The sequence below is a fragment of the Tachyglossus aculeatus genome, chromosome 1 (assembly GCF_015852505.1).
Source record: "Tachyglossus aculeatus isolate mTacAcu1 chromosome 1, mTacAcu1.pri, whole genome shotgun sequence".
NCBI classification, from domain to species: Eukaryota; Metazoa; Chordata; class Mammalia; order Monotremata; family Tachyglossidae; genus Tachyglossus; species Tachyglossus aculeatus.
In genome coordinates this window covers 139,640,725-139,661,302 of record NC_052066.1, presented here as the reverse complement: position 1 = coordinate 139,661,302, position 20,578 = coordinate 139,640,725, and the positions used below count along the sequence as shown (strand labels likewise).

General features: G+C 45.6%; 1 protein-coding gene across 1 annotated transcript in view; it reads left to right on the top strand.

Moving 5' to 3' along the window:
- DHX57 (DExH-box helicase 57) overlaps positions 1 to 20,578 on the top strand; it is a 90,750-nt gene that overhangs the window by 43,588 nt on the left and 26,584 nt on the right. The window contains exons 14-19 of the mRNA XM_038756095.1: positions 776 to 872; positions 3,228 to 3,401; positions 9,237 to 9,437; positions 12,344 to 12,620; positions 19,559 to 19,654; positions 19,746 to 19,829. Of these exons, the coding sequence (XP_038612023.1) occupies positions 776 to 872; positions 3,228 to 3,401; positions 9,237 to 9,437; positions 12,344 to 12,620; positions 19,559 to 19,654; positions 19,746 to 19,829 (929 nt within the window). The remainder of the gene's footprint in view (positions 1 to 775; positions 873 to 3,227; positions 3,402 to 9,236; positions 9,438 to 12,343; positions 12,621 to 19,558; positions 19,655 to 19,745; positions 19,830 to 20,578) is intronic.

Here is a 20,578-nt window from a genome sequence, read left to right as displayed (position 1 = left end):
AGAGCCGGGATTAGAACCCACACCCTCTGACTCCCAAGCCCGGGCTCTTCCCATTAAAACACACTGCGAATTTATGACAATACCCAGCCAATTTTCCTTTTAAAAAAAAAAACTTAAAAAACCTGTTTTTGAAGTCATTGGAGAGAATATTCTTGGTTACCCAGCTGGTGGGAGAACAAAGCGCTTAACAAATGCCATTATCATTATTAGTCTCATTATTATTATTAAAGCAGGGAAAACAAGCCGGCTAGTTTTGTCTTTGCTGTTTAACTTGGGGCATGACGCTTGTTTCTTGACCTCAGGTAAAGATTGAAAGTGGTGACTCCCTCAGCCATATAGTTATAAATCCTTGAACCGTTTTCTGATATGAGATTCTTAGACATACACGTCGTTGTTCATTTCAATCCAAGAGTCCTTGGAAAGAAAAAATCCTGGAGAATTAGCAGTACAGAGGAAAGACAATTCGTTTGCTGCATTATTACTCTATTTATTTATTTATTTATTTTACTTGTACGTAGCTATTCTATTTATTTTGTTAGTATATTTGGTTTTGTTCTCTGGCTCCCCCTTTTAGACTGTGAGCCCACTGTTGGGTAGGGACTGTCTCTATATGTTGCCAATTTGTACTTCCCAAGTGCTTAATATGGTGCTGTGCACATAGTAAGCGCTCAATAAATACGATTGATGATGGTGATGATGATGATTAATTCCGCCTGGTCGTTCTAACTAGCTTCAGTTCTCTTGCATTAATTGGATTTGTTTTTGTCCTTCTTAGGTGCTGTGCTGGTTTTTTTACCGGGTCTAGCAGAGATCAAACAGCTTTACGAACAGTTGCAATCAAATGCTTTGTTCAACAATAGGAGAGCTAAGCGGTGAGTTCGAGGGTTTTGCAGTCACAGTTAAATAGGGACCGATTGCGAGCTTCGTGCGGATTCAGTTTAATTAAGTTGTATCTACCTCAGTGCTTAGAACAGTATTTAACGTAGTACATGTAGTAACATGTATCAATCAATCGTATTTATTGAGCGCTTACTGTGTGCAGAGCACTGTACTAAGCGCTTGGGAAGTACAAGTTGGCAACATATAGAGACGGCCCCTGCCCAACAGTGGGCTCACAGTCTAAAAGACTGTAGTACATTAGAGAAGCGGCGTGGCTCAGTGGAAAGAGCCCAGGCTTTGGAGTCAGAGGTCATGGGTTCTAATCCTGGCTCCGCCACTTGTCAGCTGTGTGACTTTGGGCAAGTCACTTCACTCCTCTGGGCCTCAGTTCCCTCATCTGTAAAGTGGGGATGAAGACTGTGAGCCCCCCGTGGGGCAATCTGATCACCTTGTCACCTCCCCAGCACTTAGAACAGTGCTTTGCACATAGTAAGTGCTTAATAAATGCCGTCATTATTATTATTAGTACATGTTGATTCTATTTTATTTTGTTAATATGTTTTGTTTTGTTGTCCATCTCCCCCTTCTAGCCTGTGAGCCCGCTGTCGGGTAGGGACCATCTCTAGATGTTGCAAACTTGGACTTCCCAAGCACTTAGTACAGTGCTCTGCACACAGTAAGCGCTCAATGAATGTGATTGAATGAATGAATGGATTCAGTTATTCATTCATTCATTCAGTCGCATTTTTTGAGTGCTTACTTGGTGATGATGATGATGACGATATCTGTATATATGCATATATGTTTGTCAATATTCATTACTCTATTTTACTCGTACATATTTATTCTATTTATTTTATTTTGTTAATATGTTTTGTTTTGTCGTCTGTCTCCCCCTTCTAAACCATGAGCCCACTTTTGGGTAGGGACTGTCTCTGTATGTTGCCAACTTGGACTTCCCAAGCACTTAGTACAGTGCTCTGGTCACAGTAAGTGCTTAATAAATACGATTGAATGAATGAATGAATTCAGTCATTCATTCATTCAGTCGCATTTATTGAGCGCTTACTTGGTGATGATGATGATGACGATATCTATATATGCATATATGTTTGTCAATATTTATTACTCTATTTATTTTACTCATACATATTTATTCTATTTTGTTAATATGCTTTGTTTAGTTGTCTGTCTCCCACTTCTAGCCTGTGAGCCCGCTGTTGGGTAGGGACCGTCTCTACATGTTGCCAAGTTGGACTTCCCAAGCGCTTAGTCCAGTGCTCTGCACACAGTAAGCGCTCAATAAATACGATTGAATGAATGAATATGTTTTGTTTTGTTGTCTGTCTCCCCCTTCTAGACTGTGAGCCCGCTGTTGGGTAGGGGCCGTCTCTAGATGTTGCCAACTTGGACTTCCCAAGCGCTTAGTCCAGTGCTCTGCACACAGTAAGCGCTCAATAAATACGATGGCATGAATGAATGAATGGTAATACAGACAATCAGTTTGGCCAATATGCCTGTACTCCAGGGCTTAGAACGGTGCTTGGCACATAGTAAGCGCTTAACAAATTATTATTATTATTATTATTGTTATCGTCCTTTCATCAGGGAAAGGGCCCTCATTGACCGGCACGGTAATTTGACGTTCTTTCAGGCAAGACCAAAGCCCTTTCCATCCATCCATCCGTTTTTATGGAGGTGGGAAATCAGATTCAGACCTCGATACAGTTATGGTTCTTGTTAAAGCGCTTACTATGCGCTGCACTACGCACCGGGGTAGACACAAGATAATCAGGTCGGACGTCGTCCCCGTCCCACCTGAGGCATGAGGTCTAAGTAGAATTGAATCCCCATTTTACAGATGAGGTAACTGAGGCACAGAGAAATGAAGTGACTTGTCCAAGATCACACAACAGACCCGTGGCAGAGCCGGGATTAGAACCCACGTCCTCGGGCTCCCGAGCCCCTGCTCTTTCCACGAAGCCACGCTGCTTCTCAAGGAAGTCCCGTCACTTCCTCATGGCTTAGGTGAAGAATTTCCATTTCAGGAGCAGCCTCTGGGCGAGAGAGGAGTCACATTCACACTGACCACACCAAAAATAAGGCTGTGATGGAAAAAATATTGGTATTAGCAGGGAAGCTTGTTGTGGCGGGGAGCGTGTAATCAGGTTGTCCCATGGCGGGGCTCACAGTCTTAATCCCCATTTTACAGATGAGATAACCGAGGCCCAGAGAAGTGAAGTGACTTGTCCAAAGTCACACAGCTGACAAGTGGCGGAGCCGGGATTAGGGATTAGAATTAGCCGTGATTCTGATGCAAAGGCCACTGTGCTTCCATCTCTTTCCAGGTGTATCGTTCATCCACTTCACTCATCTTTGTCCAGTGAAGAGCAGCAGGCTGTCTTTATTAAGCCTCCCGTGGGCGTCACTAAGATCATCATCTCCACCAACATCGCGGAGACCTCCGTCACCATCGACGATGTCGTCTACGTGATCGATTCGGGGAAAATGAAAGAAAAGAGGTAGCCTTCTTCCCCGGGGGCAGAGAGCAGGGTCTGGGATGGAGAACGGGGTAGAGAGTGGGATGGGTAGAGGCCAGTGAAAACGATCAGTAATGGTGGGAAAGACAGTGAGTAGTGGAGTAGCCATTCTTTTTGGTGTGTGTGGTACTTAAGCCCTTATTATTAATTAATTCATTCAGTCATATTTATTGAGCACTTACTGTGTGCAGAGCACTGGACTAAGCTCTTGGGAAGTACAAGCCGGCAACATATAGAGACGGTCCCTACCCGACAATGGGCTCACAGTCTAGAAGGGGGAGACAGACAACAAAACCAAACATGTGGACAGGTGTCAAGTCATCAGAATAAATAGAAATAAAGCTAGATGCACATCATTCACAAAATGAATAGAATAGTAAATATGTACAAGTAAAATAAATAGAGTAATAAATCTGTACAAACATATATATAGGTGCTGTGGGGAGGGGAAGGAGGTAGGGCGGGGGGGATGGGGAGGGGGAGATGAAGGAGGGGGCTCAGTGTGAGAAGGCCTCTTGGAGGAGGTGAGCTCTCAGTAGGGCTTTGAAGGGAGGAAGAGAACGAGCTTGGCGGATGTGCGGAGGGAGGGCATTCCGGGCCGGGGGAGGACGGGGGCCGGGGGTCGATGGCGAGACAGGCGAGAACGAGGCCCGGTGAGGAGGTTAGCGATGGCAGAGGAGTGGAGGGTGTGGGCTGGGCTGGAGAAGGACAGAAGGGAGGTGAGGTAGGAGGGGGTGAGGGGATGGACGGCCTTGAAGCCGAGAGTGAGGAGTTTTTGTCTGATGCGTAGGTTGACTGGTAGCCACTGGAGATTTATGAGGAGGGGAGTAACATGCCCAGAGCGTTTCTGCACAAAGATGATCCAGGCAGCGGTGTGAAGTATAGACTGAAGTGGGGAGAGACAGAAGGATGGGAGATCAGAGAGGAGGCTGATGCAGTAATCCAGACGGGATAGGATGACAGATTGAACCAGCAAGATAGCAGTTTAGATGGAGAGGAAAGGGCAGATCTTGGCGATGTTGCAGAGGTGAGATGGGCAGGTTTTGGTGACAGATTGGATGTGAGGGGTGAACGAGAGAGCAGAGTCGAGGATGACACCAAGGTTGCGGGCTTGTGAGACGGAAGGATGGTAGTGCCGGCAACAGTGATGGGAAAGTCAGGGAGAGGGCAAGGTTTGGGAGGGAAGATAAGGAGTTCAATCTTGGACATGATGAGTTTTAGATGGCGGGCAGACATCCAGATGGAGATGTCCTGAAGGCAGGAGGAGCTACGAGCCTGGAGGGAGGGGGAGAGAGCAGGGGCGGAGATGTAGATTTGGGTGTCATCAGCGTAGAGATGGTAGTTGAAGCCGTGGGAGCGAATGAGGTCACCAAGGGCGTGCGTGTAGATCGAGAACAGAAGGGGACCAAGCACTGAACCTTGGGGAACCCCCACAGTAAGGGGATGGGAGGGGGAGGAGGAGCCCGCAAAGGAGACTGAGAACGAACGGCCGGAGAGATGAGGAGAACCAGGAGAGGACGGAGTCTGTGAAGCCGAGGTCGGGTAGCGTATTGAGGAGAAGGGGGTGGTCCACAGTGTCAAAGGCCTCTGAGACGTCGAGGGGGATTAGGGCAGAGTAGGAGCCATTGGATTTGGCAAGCAGGCGGTCATTGGTGACCTTTGAGAGGGCAGTTTCCGTGGAATGTAGGGGACGGAAGCCAGACTGGAGGGGGTTGAGGAGAGTTGGCGTTGAGGAATTCGAGGCAGCGCATGTAGATGACTCATCCATCACTAGCATTATGAGGAAATTTAATGGTCACTGCTTAAAGTTCCCATGTAATAGAGAACTTTAAGTTCCCTGGGGAAAGGTAATGAACTCTGGATAGTGAGAGTAATAATGGTATTTGTTAAGCGCTTACTATGTGCCAGGCACTGTACCAAGCACCGGGGCGATTACAAGGAAATCAGCTTGGACACGGTCTTTGTCCCACATGGGGTTTACAGAGTCTTAATCCCCATTTCACAGATGAGGTAACCGTGGCACAGAGAAGTGAAGTGACTTGCCCAAGGTCACACAGCAGATAAAGGGTGGGGCCGGGATTAGAACCCATGACCTTCTGACTCCCAAGCCCACACTGCTTCTCTATTGTGTCTTCTAATCAGTGGTTTTCCGCAAGCGCTTACAAGAAGCAGCATGACCAATTGGCAAAGGAAGGGGCTAGGGATTCAGAGGATGTGGGTTCTAATCCCGGCTCCACCATTTGTCAGCTGTGTGACTTTGGGCAAGTACCTTCACTTCTCTGGGCCTCAGTTCCCTCATCTGTAAAATGGGGATGAAGCCTGTGAGCCCCAACTGGGACAGAGACTGCATCCAACCTGACTAGCTCACATCTACCCCAGTGCTTAGATCAGCACTTGGCACACAGTAAGCGCTTAACAAATCCCACAGTTATTATTAATTATTAATAGTTGACGACGGGGACCAGGGGATGGGGCGGAACTGTGCCGCCGAAGGGCTTCGGAGAGAGTTGAGATTGCCCGGCTTGAGCCCTGGGGTCGTTGGTTTCTACCCACAGTGAGAGGAAAACGTTCATTTATTCCAATATTCATTTATTATTGAGAAGCAGTGTGGCTTGGTGGAAAGAGCCCACTGTGTGTTTCTAGACTGTGAGCCCACTGTTGGGTAGGGACCGTCTCTATATGTTGCCAACTTGTACTTCCCAAGCGCTTAGTACAGTGCTCTGCACACAGTAAGCGCTCAATAAATATGACTGACTGAATGAATGAATGAAAGAACCTGGGCTTAGGAGTCAGAGGTCATGGGTTCAAATCCCGGCTCCGCCACTTGTCAGCTTTGTGACTTTGGGCAAGTCACTTCACTTCTCTGGGCCTCAGGTCCCTCATCTGTAAAATGGGGATGAAGACTGAGCCCCCCGCGGGACAACCTGATCACCTGGTATCCTCCCCAGCACTTAGAACAGTGCTTGGCACATAGTGAGCGCTTAACTAATCTGATCATTGTTATTATTATACATACGTTGAATCGTATCGCTTAACAAATGCGATCATTATTATTATTCATACATTGAATCGTATTTATCGAGCACTTACTGGGTGCAGAGCACCGGACTAAGAGAGTACGAAATCACGACCCTCCTGTACATTGAATCGTATTTATCAAGCGCTTACTGGGTGCAGAGCACTGGACTAAGGGAGTACGAAATCACGACCCTCCTGTACATTGAATCATATTTATCGAGCACTTACTGGGTGCAGAGCACTGGACTAAGAGAGTACGAAATCACGACCCTCCTGTACATTGAATCGTATTTATCGAGCGCTTACTGGGTGCAGGGCATTGGACTAAGAGAGAACGAAATCACGACCCTCCGGTACATTGAATCGTATTTATCGAGCGTTTACTGGGTCACGACCCTCCTGTACATTGAATTGTATTTATTGAGCGCCTACTGGGTCAGAGCACTGGACTAAGTATGAAATCACGACCCTCCTGTACATTGAATCGTATTTATCGAGCATTTATTGGGTCACGACCCTCCTGTACATTGAATCGTATTTATTGAGTGCTCACTGGGTGAACAGCACTGGACTAAGAGAGTACGAAATCACGACCCTCCTGCACATTGAATCGTATTTATCGAGCGCTTACTGGGTGCAGAGCACTGGACTAAGAGTGTACGAAATCACGACCCTCCTGTACATTGAATCGTATTTATTGAGTGCTTACTGGGTGCAGAGCACTGGACTAAGAGTGTATGAAATCACGACCCTCCTGTACATTGAATCATATTTATCGAGTGCTTACTGGGTGCAGAGCACTGGACTAAGGGAGTACGAAATCACGACCCTCCTGTACATTGAATTGTATTTATCGAGCGTTTACTGGGTCACGACCCTCCTGTACATTGAATCATATTTATTGAGCGCTTACTGGGTGCAGAGCACCGGACTAAGAGAGTACGAAATCACGACCCTCCTGTACATTGAATCGTATTTATCGAGCGCTTACTGGGTGCAGAGCACTGGACTAAGTACGAAATCACGACCCTCCTGTACATTGAATCGTATTTATTGAGCGTTTACTGGGTCACGACCCTCCTGTACATTGAATCGTATTTATCGAGCGCTCACTGGGTGAAGAGCACTGGACTAAGAGAGGATGAAATCATGACCCTCCTGTACATTGAATCGTATTTATCGAGCGCTTACTGGGTGCCGAGCACTGGACTAAGAGGTACGAAATCACGACCCTCCTGTACATTGAATCATATATATCGAGCATTTACTGGGTCACGACCCTCCTGTACATTGAATCGTATTTATTGAGCGCTTACTGGGTCAGAGCACTGGACTAAGTACGAAATCACGACCCTCCTGTACATTGAATCGTATTTATCGAGCATTTACTGGGTCAGAGCACTGGACTAAGGGAGTACGAAATCACGACCCTCCTGTACATTGAATCGTATTTATCGAGTGCTTACTGGGTGCAGAGCACTGGACTAAGAGAATACGAAATCACGACCCTCCTGTACATTGAATCGTATTTATCGAGCGCTTACTGGCTGCAGAGCACCGTACTAAGGGAGTATGAAATCACGACCCTCCTGTACATTGAATCGTATTTATCGAGCGTTTACTGGGTCACGACCCTCCTGTACATTGAATTGTATTTATCGAGTGCTTACTGGGTGCAGAGCACTGGACTAAGGGAGTACGAAATCATGACCCTCCTGTACATTGAATTGTATTTATCGAGCGCTTACTGGGTGCAGAGTGTGGTACTATGAGAGTACGAAATCACGACCCTCCCGTACATTGAATCGTATTTATCGAGCGCTTACTGGGTGCAGAGCACTGGACTAAGAGTGTACGAAATCACGACCGTCCTGTACATTGAATCACATTTATCGAGCGCTTACTGGGTGCAGAGCACTGGACTAAGAGCGTACAAAATCACGACCCTCCTGTACATTGAATCGTATTAATCGAGCGCTTACTGGGTGCAGAGCACTGGACTAAGGGAGTATGAAATCACAACCCTCCTGTACATTGAATCGTATTTATCGAGCGCTTACTGGGTGCAGAGCACTGGACTGAGAGTACAAAATCATGACCCTCCTGTACATTGAATCGTATTTATCGAGCATTTACTGGGTCACGACCCTCCTGTACATTGAATCAATATTTATCGAGCACTCACTGGGTGCAGAGCGTGGTACTAAGAGAGTACGAAATCACGACCCTCCTGTACATTGAATCGTATTTATCGAGCGCTTACTGGGTGCAGAGCACTGGACTAAGAGAGGACGAAATCACGGCCGTCCTGTACATTGAATCCTATTTATCGAGCATTTACTGGGTCACGACCCTCCTGTACATTGAATCACATTTATCGAGCGCTTACTGGGTCAGAGCACCGGACTAAGAGAGTACGAAATCACGACCCTCCTGTACATTGAATCGTATTTATCGAGCGTTTACTGGGTCACGACCCTCCTGTACATTGAATCGTATTTGTCGAGCGCTTACTGGGTGCAGAGCGTGGTACTACGAGAGTACGAAATCACGACCCTCCCGTACGTTGAATCGTATTTATCGAGCGCTTACTGGGTGCAGAGCACTGGACTAAGAGAGTACAAAATCACGACCCTCCTGTACGTTGAATCGTATTTATCGAGCGTTTACTGGGTCGCGACCCTCCTGTACATTGAATCGTGTTTATCGAGCGCTTATTGGGTGCAGAGCACTGGACTACGAGAGTACAAAATCATGACCCTCCCATCGTGCGGACCAACTCGTCTTTCCCCCCCGCAGGTACGACGCGAGCAAAGGAATGGAGAGCCTGGAGGACACTTTTGTGTCCCGAGCCAACGCCCTTCAGAGGAGAGGCCGAGCTGGGCGGGTTGCGTCCGGAGTGTGTTTCCATCTGTTCAGCAGCCATCACTTTAAACACCAGCTCCTGAACCAGCAGCTGCCGGAAATTCAGAGGGTGCCCCTGGAACAGCTCTGCCTCAGGTACGGCTCTGCGGGCCTGTCCGTCAGGACCGTCTCCTTGCCCGTTTGGTTACTGGCTCCGTCTGGGGCAGGGCACACCCCCTCCTACCTCACCTCGCAGCGTGGCCCAGTGGAAAGAGCCCGGGCTTTGGAGTCGGAGGGCGTGGGTTCATTCATTCATTCATCCATTCATTCATTCAGTCGTATTTATTGAGCGCTCACTGTGTGCAGAGCACTGTACTAAGTACTTGGGAAGTCCAAGTCGGCGACATAGAGAGACGGGTCCCTACCCAACAGCGGGCTCACAGGCTAGAAGGGGAAGACAGTTGGGGAGGAAGGGGGAGGCATTCATTCGTTCATTCAATCATCGTATTTATTGAGCACTTACTGTGTGCAGAGCGCTGGACTAAGCGCTTGGGAAGTCCAAGTCGGCGACATAGAGAGACGGTCCCTACCCAACAGCGGGCTCACAGTCTAGAAGGGGGAGACAGTTGGGGAGGAAGGGGGAGACATTCATTCATTCAATCGTATTTATGGAGTGCTTACTGTGTGCAGAGCGCTGGACTAAGTGCTTGGGAAGTCCAAGTCGGCGACATCTAGAGACGGTCCCTACCCAACAATCAATCAATCAATTGTATTTATTGAGCGCTTACTATGTGCAGAGCACTGTACTAAGTACTTGGGAAGTCCAAGTCGACGACATAGAGAGACGGTCCCTACCCGACAGCAGGCTCACAGTCTAGAAGGGGGAGACAGGGAAGAAGGGGCAGACATTCATTCATTCATTCATTCGTATTTATTGAGCACTTACTGTGTGCAGAGCACTGTACTAAGCGCTTGGGAAGTACAAGTCGGCAACATATTGAGGCGGTCCCTACCCAACAGCGGGCTCACAGTCTGTTACTCTATTTATTTATTTTATTTATATTACAGGCCCATCTCCCTGACTAAGCCCTCATTTCCTCTTTTCCCACTCCCTTCCGTGCTGCCCCAATTTGCTGCCTTTTTTCATCCCCGTCAGCCCCACGGCCCTTACGTGGCTCAGTGGGAAGAGCCCGGGCTTTGGAGTCAGAGGTCATGGGTTCAAATCCCTGCTCTGCCAGTTGTCAGCTGTGTGAATTGGGGCAAGTCACTTCACTTCTCTGTGCCTCAGTTCCCTCATCTGTAAAATGGGGATTAAGACTGTGAGCCCCCCGTGGGACAACCTGATCACCTTGTAACCTCCCCAGCACTTAGAACAGTGCTTTGCACATAGTAAGCGCTTAATAAATGCCATCATTATTATTCTTTTAGACTGTGAGCCCACTGTTGGGTAGGGACTGTCTCTATATGTTGCCAACTTGTACTTCCCAAGCACTTAGTACAGTGCTCTGCACACAGTAAGTGCTCAATAAATACGATTGATTGATCGATTGATTGGTCTGCACACAGTAGGTGCTCAATTAATATGACTGATCGATCCACATTAATTACATAGATCCGCATTCATTACACTAGTCCTGTATTTGTCACGGGGCTTGTTCTAAATTTAAAGGCACAAAAGGAGGGGGATGCTAAATTTTGTTTGGACTTCAGGTCACGAAATTATTTTGCAAGTGGACTCCCATGAGGGATTTTTTTTTTAACCCCAGGGGCCCTTCTGAGAGCTTCCTAGAACCAGAGGATAGCGGAAAGAGGGAGAGAACCAAGTCGGGGATTTTCCAGGAATGATGATGATCATTCAATCAATCGTATTTATTGAGCGCTTACTGTGTGCAGAGATGATGATGATGATGATGGCATTTGTTAAGCGCTTACTATGTGCAAAGCACTGTTCTAAGTGCTGGGGGGGATACAAGGTGCTTAAGGTGTCCCACGTGGGGCTCACAGTCTCAATCCCCATTTTACAGATGAGGTAACTGAGGTTCAGAGAAGTTAAGTGACTTGCCCAAGGTCACACCACAGACATGTGGCAGAGCCGGGATTCGAACCCATGACCTCTGACTCCAAAGCCCGCGCTCTTTCCACTGAGCCATGCAGAGCGCTGTACTAAGCGCTTGGGAAGTACAAGTTGGCAACATATAGAGACAGTCCCTACCCAACAGTGGGCTCACGGTCTAAAAGATGATGATGGTAACTGTTCATTCATTCATTCGGTCGTATTTATTGAGCGCTTACTGTGTGCAGAGCACTGGGCTAAGCGCTTGGGAAGTACAAGTTGGCAACATATAATAATAATAATGCCTCTGTACCCAGTGCTTGCGAAGTACAAGTTGGCAACCTAATAATAATAATGATGGCATTTATTAAGCGCTTACTATGTGCAAAGCACTGTTCTAAGCGCTGGGTAGAGATGGTCCCTACCCACCAACGGGTTCACAGTCTAGAAGGGGAGGACAGACAACAAAACAGCACATGTGGACGGGTGTCAAGTCGTCAGAACAAATAGAATTAAAGCTAGATGCACATTATTAACAAAAATGAATAGAATAGTAAATATAGACAAGTAATAAATCTGTACAAACATCTGTACAGGTGCTGTGGGGAGGGGAAGGAGGAGAGGAAAGCGCTTACTATAATAAGAATGTTGGTATTTGTTAAGCGCTTACTATGTGCAAAGCACTGTTCTAAGCGCTGGGGTGAACCCAAGGAGATGAGGTTGTCCCACGGGGGGCTCACAGTCTTAATCCCCATTTTACAGATGGGGGAACTGAGGCCCAGAGAAGTGAAGTGACTTGCCCAAGGTCACACAGCAGACAGGTGGGGGGAGGCGGGATTCGAACCCATGACCTCTGACTCCCAAGCCCGCGCTCTTTCCACTGAGCCACGCAACTGCGCGCCGAGCGCCGTTCTAAACACTGAGGTTGGCACGTGAGGCCGGGCGCGGCCCCCGTGCCACGCGGAGCGCGTGAATTGCAATTCCCGCCGGATTTCTTTCCCGCCGGCAGGATTAAGATCCTGGAGATGTTTGCGGATCACAGCCTCCAGTCGGTGTTGTCGCGGCTCATCGAACCGCCGCACGGCGAGTCGCTGCGGGCCTCCAAAGTGCGGCTGCAGGACCTGGGAGCCCTGACGCCCAGCGAGAAGTTGACCCCGCTGGGCTATCACTTGGCCTCCTTGCCGGTGGATGTGAGGATCGGCAAGCTCATGCTGTTTGGGACCATCTTCCGTTGCCTGGACCCCGCCCTCACCATCGCCGCCAGTTTGGCCTTCAAGTCCCCGTTCGTAAGTCGCGGGGCCCGGACGGTCCCTCGGAAAGTCCCTTTGACTGCCCTGGCCCTCGGTTGCCTCATCCGTAAAATGGGGACTGGGACCGTGAGTCCCGAGGGGGACGGGGATCATGTCCAACCTGAGTAACTTGTAATTATCAATCAATCAATCAGTCGTATTTATTGAGCCCTACTGAGAGCTCCCCTCCTCCAGGAGGCCTTCCCAGACTGAGCCCCTTCCTTCCTCTCCATCCCCCCCATCTTACCTCCTTCCCTTCCCCACAGCACCCGTATATATGTTTGTACATATTTATTACTCTATTTATTTTACTTGTACGTATCTATTCTATTTATTTTATTTTGTTAGTATGTTTGGTTTTGTCTCCCCCTTTTAGACTGTGAGCCCACTGTTGGGTAGGGACTGTCTCTAGATGTTGCCAATTTGTACTTCCCAAGCGCTTAGTCCAGTGCTCTGCACACAGTAAGCGCTCAATAAATACGATTGATGATGATGATGATGATGATTGAGCGCTTACTGTGTGCAGAGCACTGTACTAAACGCTTGGGAAGTACAAGTCGGCAACACATAGAGACGGTCCCTACCCAACAGCAGGCTCACAGTCTAGAAGGGGGAGACAGACAATAAAACCAAACATACTAACAAAATAAAATAAATAGAATAGATATGTACAAGTAAGAATAGATATGTACAAGTAGTGGCCCTCAGTTACCTCATCTGTAAAATGGGGACTAGGACAGTGAGTCCCAAGTGGGATAGGGATCATGTCCAACCTGAGTAACTTGTAATTATCAATCAATCAATCAATCGTATTTATTGAGCGCTTACTGTGAGCAGAGCACTGGACTAAGCGCTTGGGAAGTACAAGTTGGCAACATAGAGAGGCGGTCCCTACCCAACAGTGGGCTCACAGTCTAGAAGGGGGAGACAGACAACAAAACCAAACATACTAACAAAATAAAATAAATAGAATAGATATGTACAAGTAAGAATAGATATGTACAAGTACTGGCCCTCAGTTACCTCATCTGTAAAATGGGGACTAGGACAGTGAGTCCCGAGTGGGACAGGGATCATGTCCAACCTGAGTAATTTGTAATTACCAATCAATCACTCAATCGTATTTATTGAGCGCTTACTGTGTGCAGAGCACTGTACTAAGCGCTTGGGAAGTACAAGTCGGCAACACATAGAGACGGTCCCTACCCAACAACGGGCTCACAGTCTAGAAGGGGGAGACAGAGAACAAAGAAAAACATATCAACAAAATAAAATAAATAGAATAGATAGGTACAAGTAAAATAAATAAATAGAGTAATAAATATGTACAAACATATATACATACATACAGGTGCTGTGGGGAAGGGAAGGAGGTAAGATGCTTAGTACGGTGCCTGGCGTATAGTAAGCGCTTAACAGATACCCTAAAAACAAATAAATTAGCACACACAGACTGGTGAAATTGACTAAGGTTTCTTCATATTCACGACGTAGATCCATCATGTCAGTGCCTTGTTCGTTCCATTGTGGAAAAATGTTCTTTTCATCCAGAAACATATGAGTTTTGTTGCCTTTGGCCCATAGTGAGGATGATTCTAGGGGAATAGTCCTATTCTGGAGGCTGGGAAAATGTAAGCTTTTCATCGCTAGGATTCCTAAGGAAAAATAGCCATCTTTTTGGCTGAAAGACGAAATTCTTAAGGGGATTCATTCATTCATTCATTGTCGTATTTATTGAGCGCTTACTGTGTGCAGAGCGCTGTACTAAGCGCTTGGGAAGCACAAGTTCATTCATTCATTCAGTCGTATTTATTGAGCGCTTACTGTGTGCAGAGCGCTGTACTAAGCGCTTGGGAAGTCCAAGTCGGCAACATCTAGAGACGGTCCCTACCCGACAGCGGGCTCACAGGGGGAGACGGACAACAAAACAAAACATATTAACAAAATAAAAGGAATAGAATAAATATGTACAAATAAAATAAATACCACAGCGGGCTCACGGTCTAGAAGGGGGAGACGGACAACAAAACAAAACATATTAACAAAATAAAATGAATAGAATAAATATGTACAAATAAAATAGAGTAATCAATACGTACAAACATCTATACAGGTGCTGTGGGGAGGGGAAGGGGGAGAAAAGGGACGAAACATATTAACAAAATAAAATGAATAGAATAAATATGTACAAATGAAATAAATAGAGTAATCAATACGTACAAACATATATACATATATACAGGTGCTGTGGGAAGGGGGAGAAAGGGGAAGGGGAATGCCCTTAAGGGGAATATATCTATCAACTCCGTTGCACTCTGTTTTCCAAAGCACTTAGTACAGTGGTCTGCACACAGTAAGCACTCAATTAGTACGACTGATCGATCCACATTAATTACACTAGTCCTGTATTTGTCACAGGGCTTGTTCTCAATTTAAAAGCACAAAAGGAGGGGAATGCTAGATTTTGTCTGGGCTTCAGGTCAAGAAATTATTTTGCCAGTGGACTCCCATGCGGGATTTTTTTTTAAACCCCTTTTTTAGAAGCAGCGTGGCTCAGTGGAAAGAGCCCGGGTTTTGGAGTCAGAGGTCACGGGTTCAAATCCCGGCTCCGCCAGTTGTCAGCTGGGTGACTTCGGGCAAGTCGCTTCACTTCTCTGGGCCTCAGTGGCCTCATCTGGAAAATGGGGATGAAGACTGGGAGCCCCCCGTGGGACAACCTGATCACCTTGTAACCTCCCCAGCGCTTAGAACAGTGCTTGGCACATAGTAAGTGCTTAATAAATGCTATTATTATTATTATTATTATTATTATTATTATTATTATTATTATTATTATTATTATTAACCCCTGGAGGCCTTCTGAGAGCTTCCTAGAACCAAAGTATAGCAGAAAGAGGGAGAAAGAGGAGCTCGGGAGCCAAGCGGAAGAAAAAACCAAGGAGTTAGGGACTCTTGGTTGTTTTTTTTGGCGGCCGAGAAGGCAAGTTGAGTCCTGGAAGGAAGAGCCAGAGATGAAGGGGATTCAAGGACGAAAGACAAATGGGAATGCTTGGGGTTTTTTTTAGGAGTCAGGGATGGTTTCACGGAAAGAGCGCCGGTCTAGGAGTTGGGAGACTGGATTCTGCTCCCAGCTGTTCCGTGAGACCTTCGGGGCAAGTCAATCAATCAATCAATCAATCGTACTTATTGAGCGCTTACTGTGTGCAGAGCACTGGACTAAGCGCTTGGGAAGTACAAGGTGGCAACTCTGTCAACTCTCTGGGCCTCAGCCGCCTCCTCTGTAAAATGGGGGTGATACTTGCCTCTCCCTGCCTCACATGGATAGCGTGAGGATAAAATGAGATTACTGGTGTGAGAGCAGTTTGGAAAAATAAGCGTACCTTTCAGGTGGTGCAGAATAATAATAATAATAATGACGGCATTTGTTAAGCGCTTACTATGTGCCAAGCACTGTTCTAAGCGCCGGGGAGGATACAAGGTGATCCGGTTGTCCCACATGGGGCTCACAGTCTTCATCCCCGTTTTCCAGACGAGGGAACTGAGGCCCAGAGAAGCGAAGCGACTTGCCCAAGGTCACCCAGCTGGCAGTCGGTGGAGCTGGGATTTGAACCCGTGACCTCGGACTCCCAAGCCCAGGCTCTTTCCACTGAGCCACGCTGCTGTATCGTCTACACTCTCGCTGTTGCTTTTCCCCAGGAAATAGAGGGAAAGGATCCAGCGGGCCTGAGGCCTTGGAGGAAGAAACAGGAAGAAATTAGAGAAGCAGCGTGGCTCAGTGGAAAGAGCCCCGGCTTGGGAGTCAGAGGTCATGGGTTCAAATCCCAGCTCCGCCGACTGTCAGCTGGGTGACTTTGGGCAAGTCGCTTCACTTCTCTGGGCCTCAGTTCCCTCATTTGTAAAATGGGGATGAAGACTGTGAGCCCAATGTGGGACAACCTGGTCACCTTTTAACCTCCCCAGCGCTTAGAACAGTGCTTTGCATGTCGTAAGCACTTAATAAATGCCATTATTATTATTATTATTATTAAGAAACACGGGCCTGGGAGTGGGAGGACCTGAGTTCTAATCCTGGCTCCGCCACGTGGCTGCCGTGTGACCTCGAGCAAGTCACCGCACTTCTCTGTGCCTCGGTTACCTCACCTGTAAAAAAGGGGGCTAAGACTGTGAGCCCCACGTGGGGCCGGGACTGTGTCCAACCGGATTGTTTGTATCTCCTCCAGCACTTAGTACAGTGCCTGCTATGTAGTAAGCGCTTAACAAATGCTGTTAAAAAAAGAACACACCTAAACCGCAACCAGTGTGCTGGTTCCAGGCTGGTCCTTTCCCCAAGCCCCCGGCTCCTGCCGCGGGAAAATCCTCAGAAACCGGAGCTACAAACAAGCCTGTCAAATATATAATGATGGCATTTGTTAAGCGCTTACTATGTGCAAAGCACTGTTCAATAATAATAATTATAATAATAATAATAATGGTATTTCTTAAGCGCTTACTATGTGCAAAGCACTGTTCAATAATAATAATAATATTACTAATGGTATTTCTTAAGCGCTTACTATGTGCAAAGCACAGTTCTATAATAATAATAATAATGGTATTTCTTAAGTGCTTACTATGTGCAAAGCACTGTTCTATAATAATAATAATGGTATTTCTTAAGCACTTACTATGTGCAAAGCACTGTTCTATAATCATAATAATTATGGTATTTCTTAAGCGCTTACTATGTGCAAAGCACTGTTCTATAATAATAACAATAATAATGGTATTCCTTAAGCATTTACTATGTGCAAAGCACTGTTCTATAATAATAATAATAATGATGGTATTTCTTAAGCGCTTACTATGTGCAAAGCACTGTTCTATAATAATAATAATGGTATTTCTTAAGCGCTTACTATGTGCAAAGCACTGTTCTATAATAATAACAATAATAATGGTATTCCTTAAGCATTTACTATGTGCAAAGCACTGTTCTATAATAATAATAATAATGATGGTATTTCTTAAGCGCTTACTATGTGCAAAGCACTGTTCTATAATAATAATAATGGTATTTCTTAAGCGCTTACTATGTGCAAAGCATTGTTCTATAATAATAATGATATTTCTTAAGCACTTACTATGTGCAAAGCACTGTTCTATAATAATAATAATAATGGTATTTCTTAAGCACTTACTATGTGCAAAGCACTGTTCTATAATAATAATAATAATAATGGTATTTCTTAAGCACTTACTATGTGCAAAGCACTGAATAATAATGGTATTTCTTAAGCGCTTACTGTGTGCAAAGCACTGTTCTATAATAATAATGATGGTATTTCTTAAGCGCTTACTATGTGCAACGCACTGTTCTAGAATAATAATAATAATGGTATTTCTTAAGCACTTACTATGTGCAAAGCACTGTTCTATAATAATAATGGTATTAAGCACTTACTATGTGCAAAGCACTGTTTAATAATAATAATAATAATAATAATAATAATGGTATTTCTTAAGCGCTTACTGTGTGCAAAGCACTGTTCTGTATTAATAATAATGGTATTTCTTAAGCGCTTACTGTGTGCAAAGCACTGTTCTGTATTAATAATAATGGTATTTTTAAGCACTTACTATGTGCAAAGCACTGTTCTATAATAATAATAATGATGGTATTTCTTAAGCGCTTACTATGTGCAACGCATTGTTCTGTAATAATAATGGTATTAAGCACTTACTACGTGCAAAGCACTGTTCTATAATAATAATAAATAAAAATAATGGTGTTTCTTAAGTGCTTACTATGTGCAAAGCACTGTTCTATAATAATAGTAATAATGGTACTTCTTAAGCATTTACTATGTTTAAAGCACTGTTATATAATAATAATAATAATGGTATTAAGTGCTTACTATGTACAAAGCACTGTTCTATAATAATAATAATGGTATTTCTTAAGCGCTTACTATGTGCAAAACACTGTTCTATAATAATAATAATAATGGTATTTCTTAAGCGCTTACTATGTGCAAAGCACTGTTCTATAATAATAATAATGGTATTTCTTAAGCGCTTACTATATGCAAAGAACCGCTCTAAGTGCTGGGGAGGATACAAGGTGATCAGGTTGTCCCACGAGGCCCCCCCAGTCTTCATTCCCATTTTCCAGATGAGGGAACTGAGGCCCAGAGAAGTGACTCGCCCAAAGTCACCCAGCTGACAATTGGCGGAGCCTTACCTCCGTCCCTTCCCCACAGCACATGTATAGTTGTATACATGTTTGTACGTATTTATTGCTCTATTTATTTTACTTGTACATATCTATTCTATTTATTTTATTTTGTTAATATGTTTGGTTTTGTTGTCCGTCTCCCCCTTCTAGACTGTGAGCCCACTGTTGGGTAGGGACCGTCTCTGTATGTTGCCAACTTGGACTTCCCAAGCGCTTGGTACGGTGCTCCGCACACAGTAAGCGCTCAGTAAATACGATTGATTGATTGATTGTACATATCTATTCTTTTTATTTTGTTAATATGTTTGGTTTTGTTCTCTGTCTCCCGCTTCTAGACTGTGAGCCCACTGTTGGGTAGGGACCGTCTCTCTATGTTGCCAACTTGGACTTCCCAAGCGCTTAGTACGGTGCTTCGCACACAGTAAGCGCTCAGTAAATACGATTGATTGATTGATTGTACATATCTATTCTATTTATTTTGTTAATATGTTTTGTTGTCCGTCTCCCCCTTCTAGACTGTGAGCCCGCTGTTGGGTAGGGACCGTCCCTCTATGTGGCCAACTTGGACTTCCCAAGCGCTTGGTACGGCGCTCTGCACCCAGTAAGCGCTCAGTAAATACGATTGATGGGTTGACGGATTGATCTGAACCCGTGACCTCGGCCTCCCAAGCGCGGGCGCTTCCCGCTGAGCCACGCTGCTCCTCTCCGTGGCTCCATTTAGGTGTCTCCGTGGGACAAGAGAGAGGAGGCGAACCAGAAGAAGCTGGAGTTCGCCCTGGCCAACAGCGATTACCTGGCCCTTCTTCAGGCCTACAAGGTGAGTGAATAAAAAAAAGCCAAGCCGGGGTGGGACTGCGCTGGACGACCCCGCGGACACGGGGGATTTAACGCGTCTCTTCCGCACGCAGGGTTGGCGCTTGAGCATCATGGAAGGGGCGAGGGCAAGTTACAACTACTGCAGGCAAAACTTTCTGTCGGGAAGGGTTCTCCAGGTAAGCCGCCAACTTCGCGTTCGGCCGTTGGAATTGGAGAGCTCAGTCGGTCGCTCCGTCATTCAGTCGTACCTATTGAGCGCAAATAATAATAATAATAATAATGTTGGTATTTGTTAAGCGCTTACTATGTGCGTATATGTTTGTACATATTTATTACTCTATTTATTTTACTTGTACATATCTATTCTATTTTATTTTGTTAGTATGTTTGGTTTTGTGCTCTGTCTCCCCCTTTTAGACTGTGAGCCCACTGGTGGGTAGGGACTGTCTCTATATGTTGCCAATTTGGACTTCCCAAGCGCTTAGTACAGTGCTCTGCATCATCATCATCATCAATCGTATTTATTGAGCGCAAATAATAATAATAATAATAATGTTGGTATTTGTTAAGCGCTTACTATGTGCGTATATGTTTGTACATATTTATTACTCTATTTATTTTACTTGTACATATCTATTCTATTTTATTTTGTTAGTATGTTTGGTTTTGTTCTCTGTCTCCCCCTTTTAGACTGTGAGCCCACTGGTGGGTAGGGACTGTCTCTATATGTTGCCAATTTGGACTTCCCAAGCGCTTAGTACAGTGCTCTGCATCATCATCATCATCAATCGTATTTATTGAGCGCTTACTATGTGCAGAGTAAGCACACAGTAAGCACTCAGTAAATACGATTGATGATGATGTGCAAAGCACTGTTCTAAGCGCTGGGGTAGATACAAGGTAATCAGGTTGTCCCGCGTGGGGC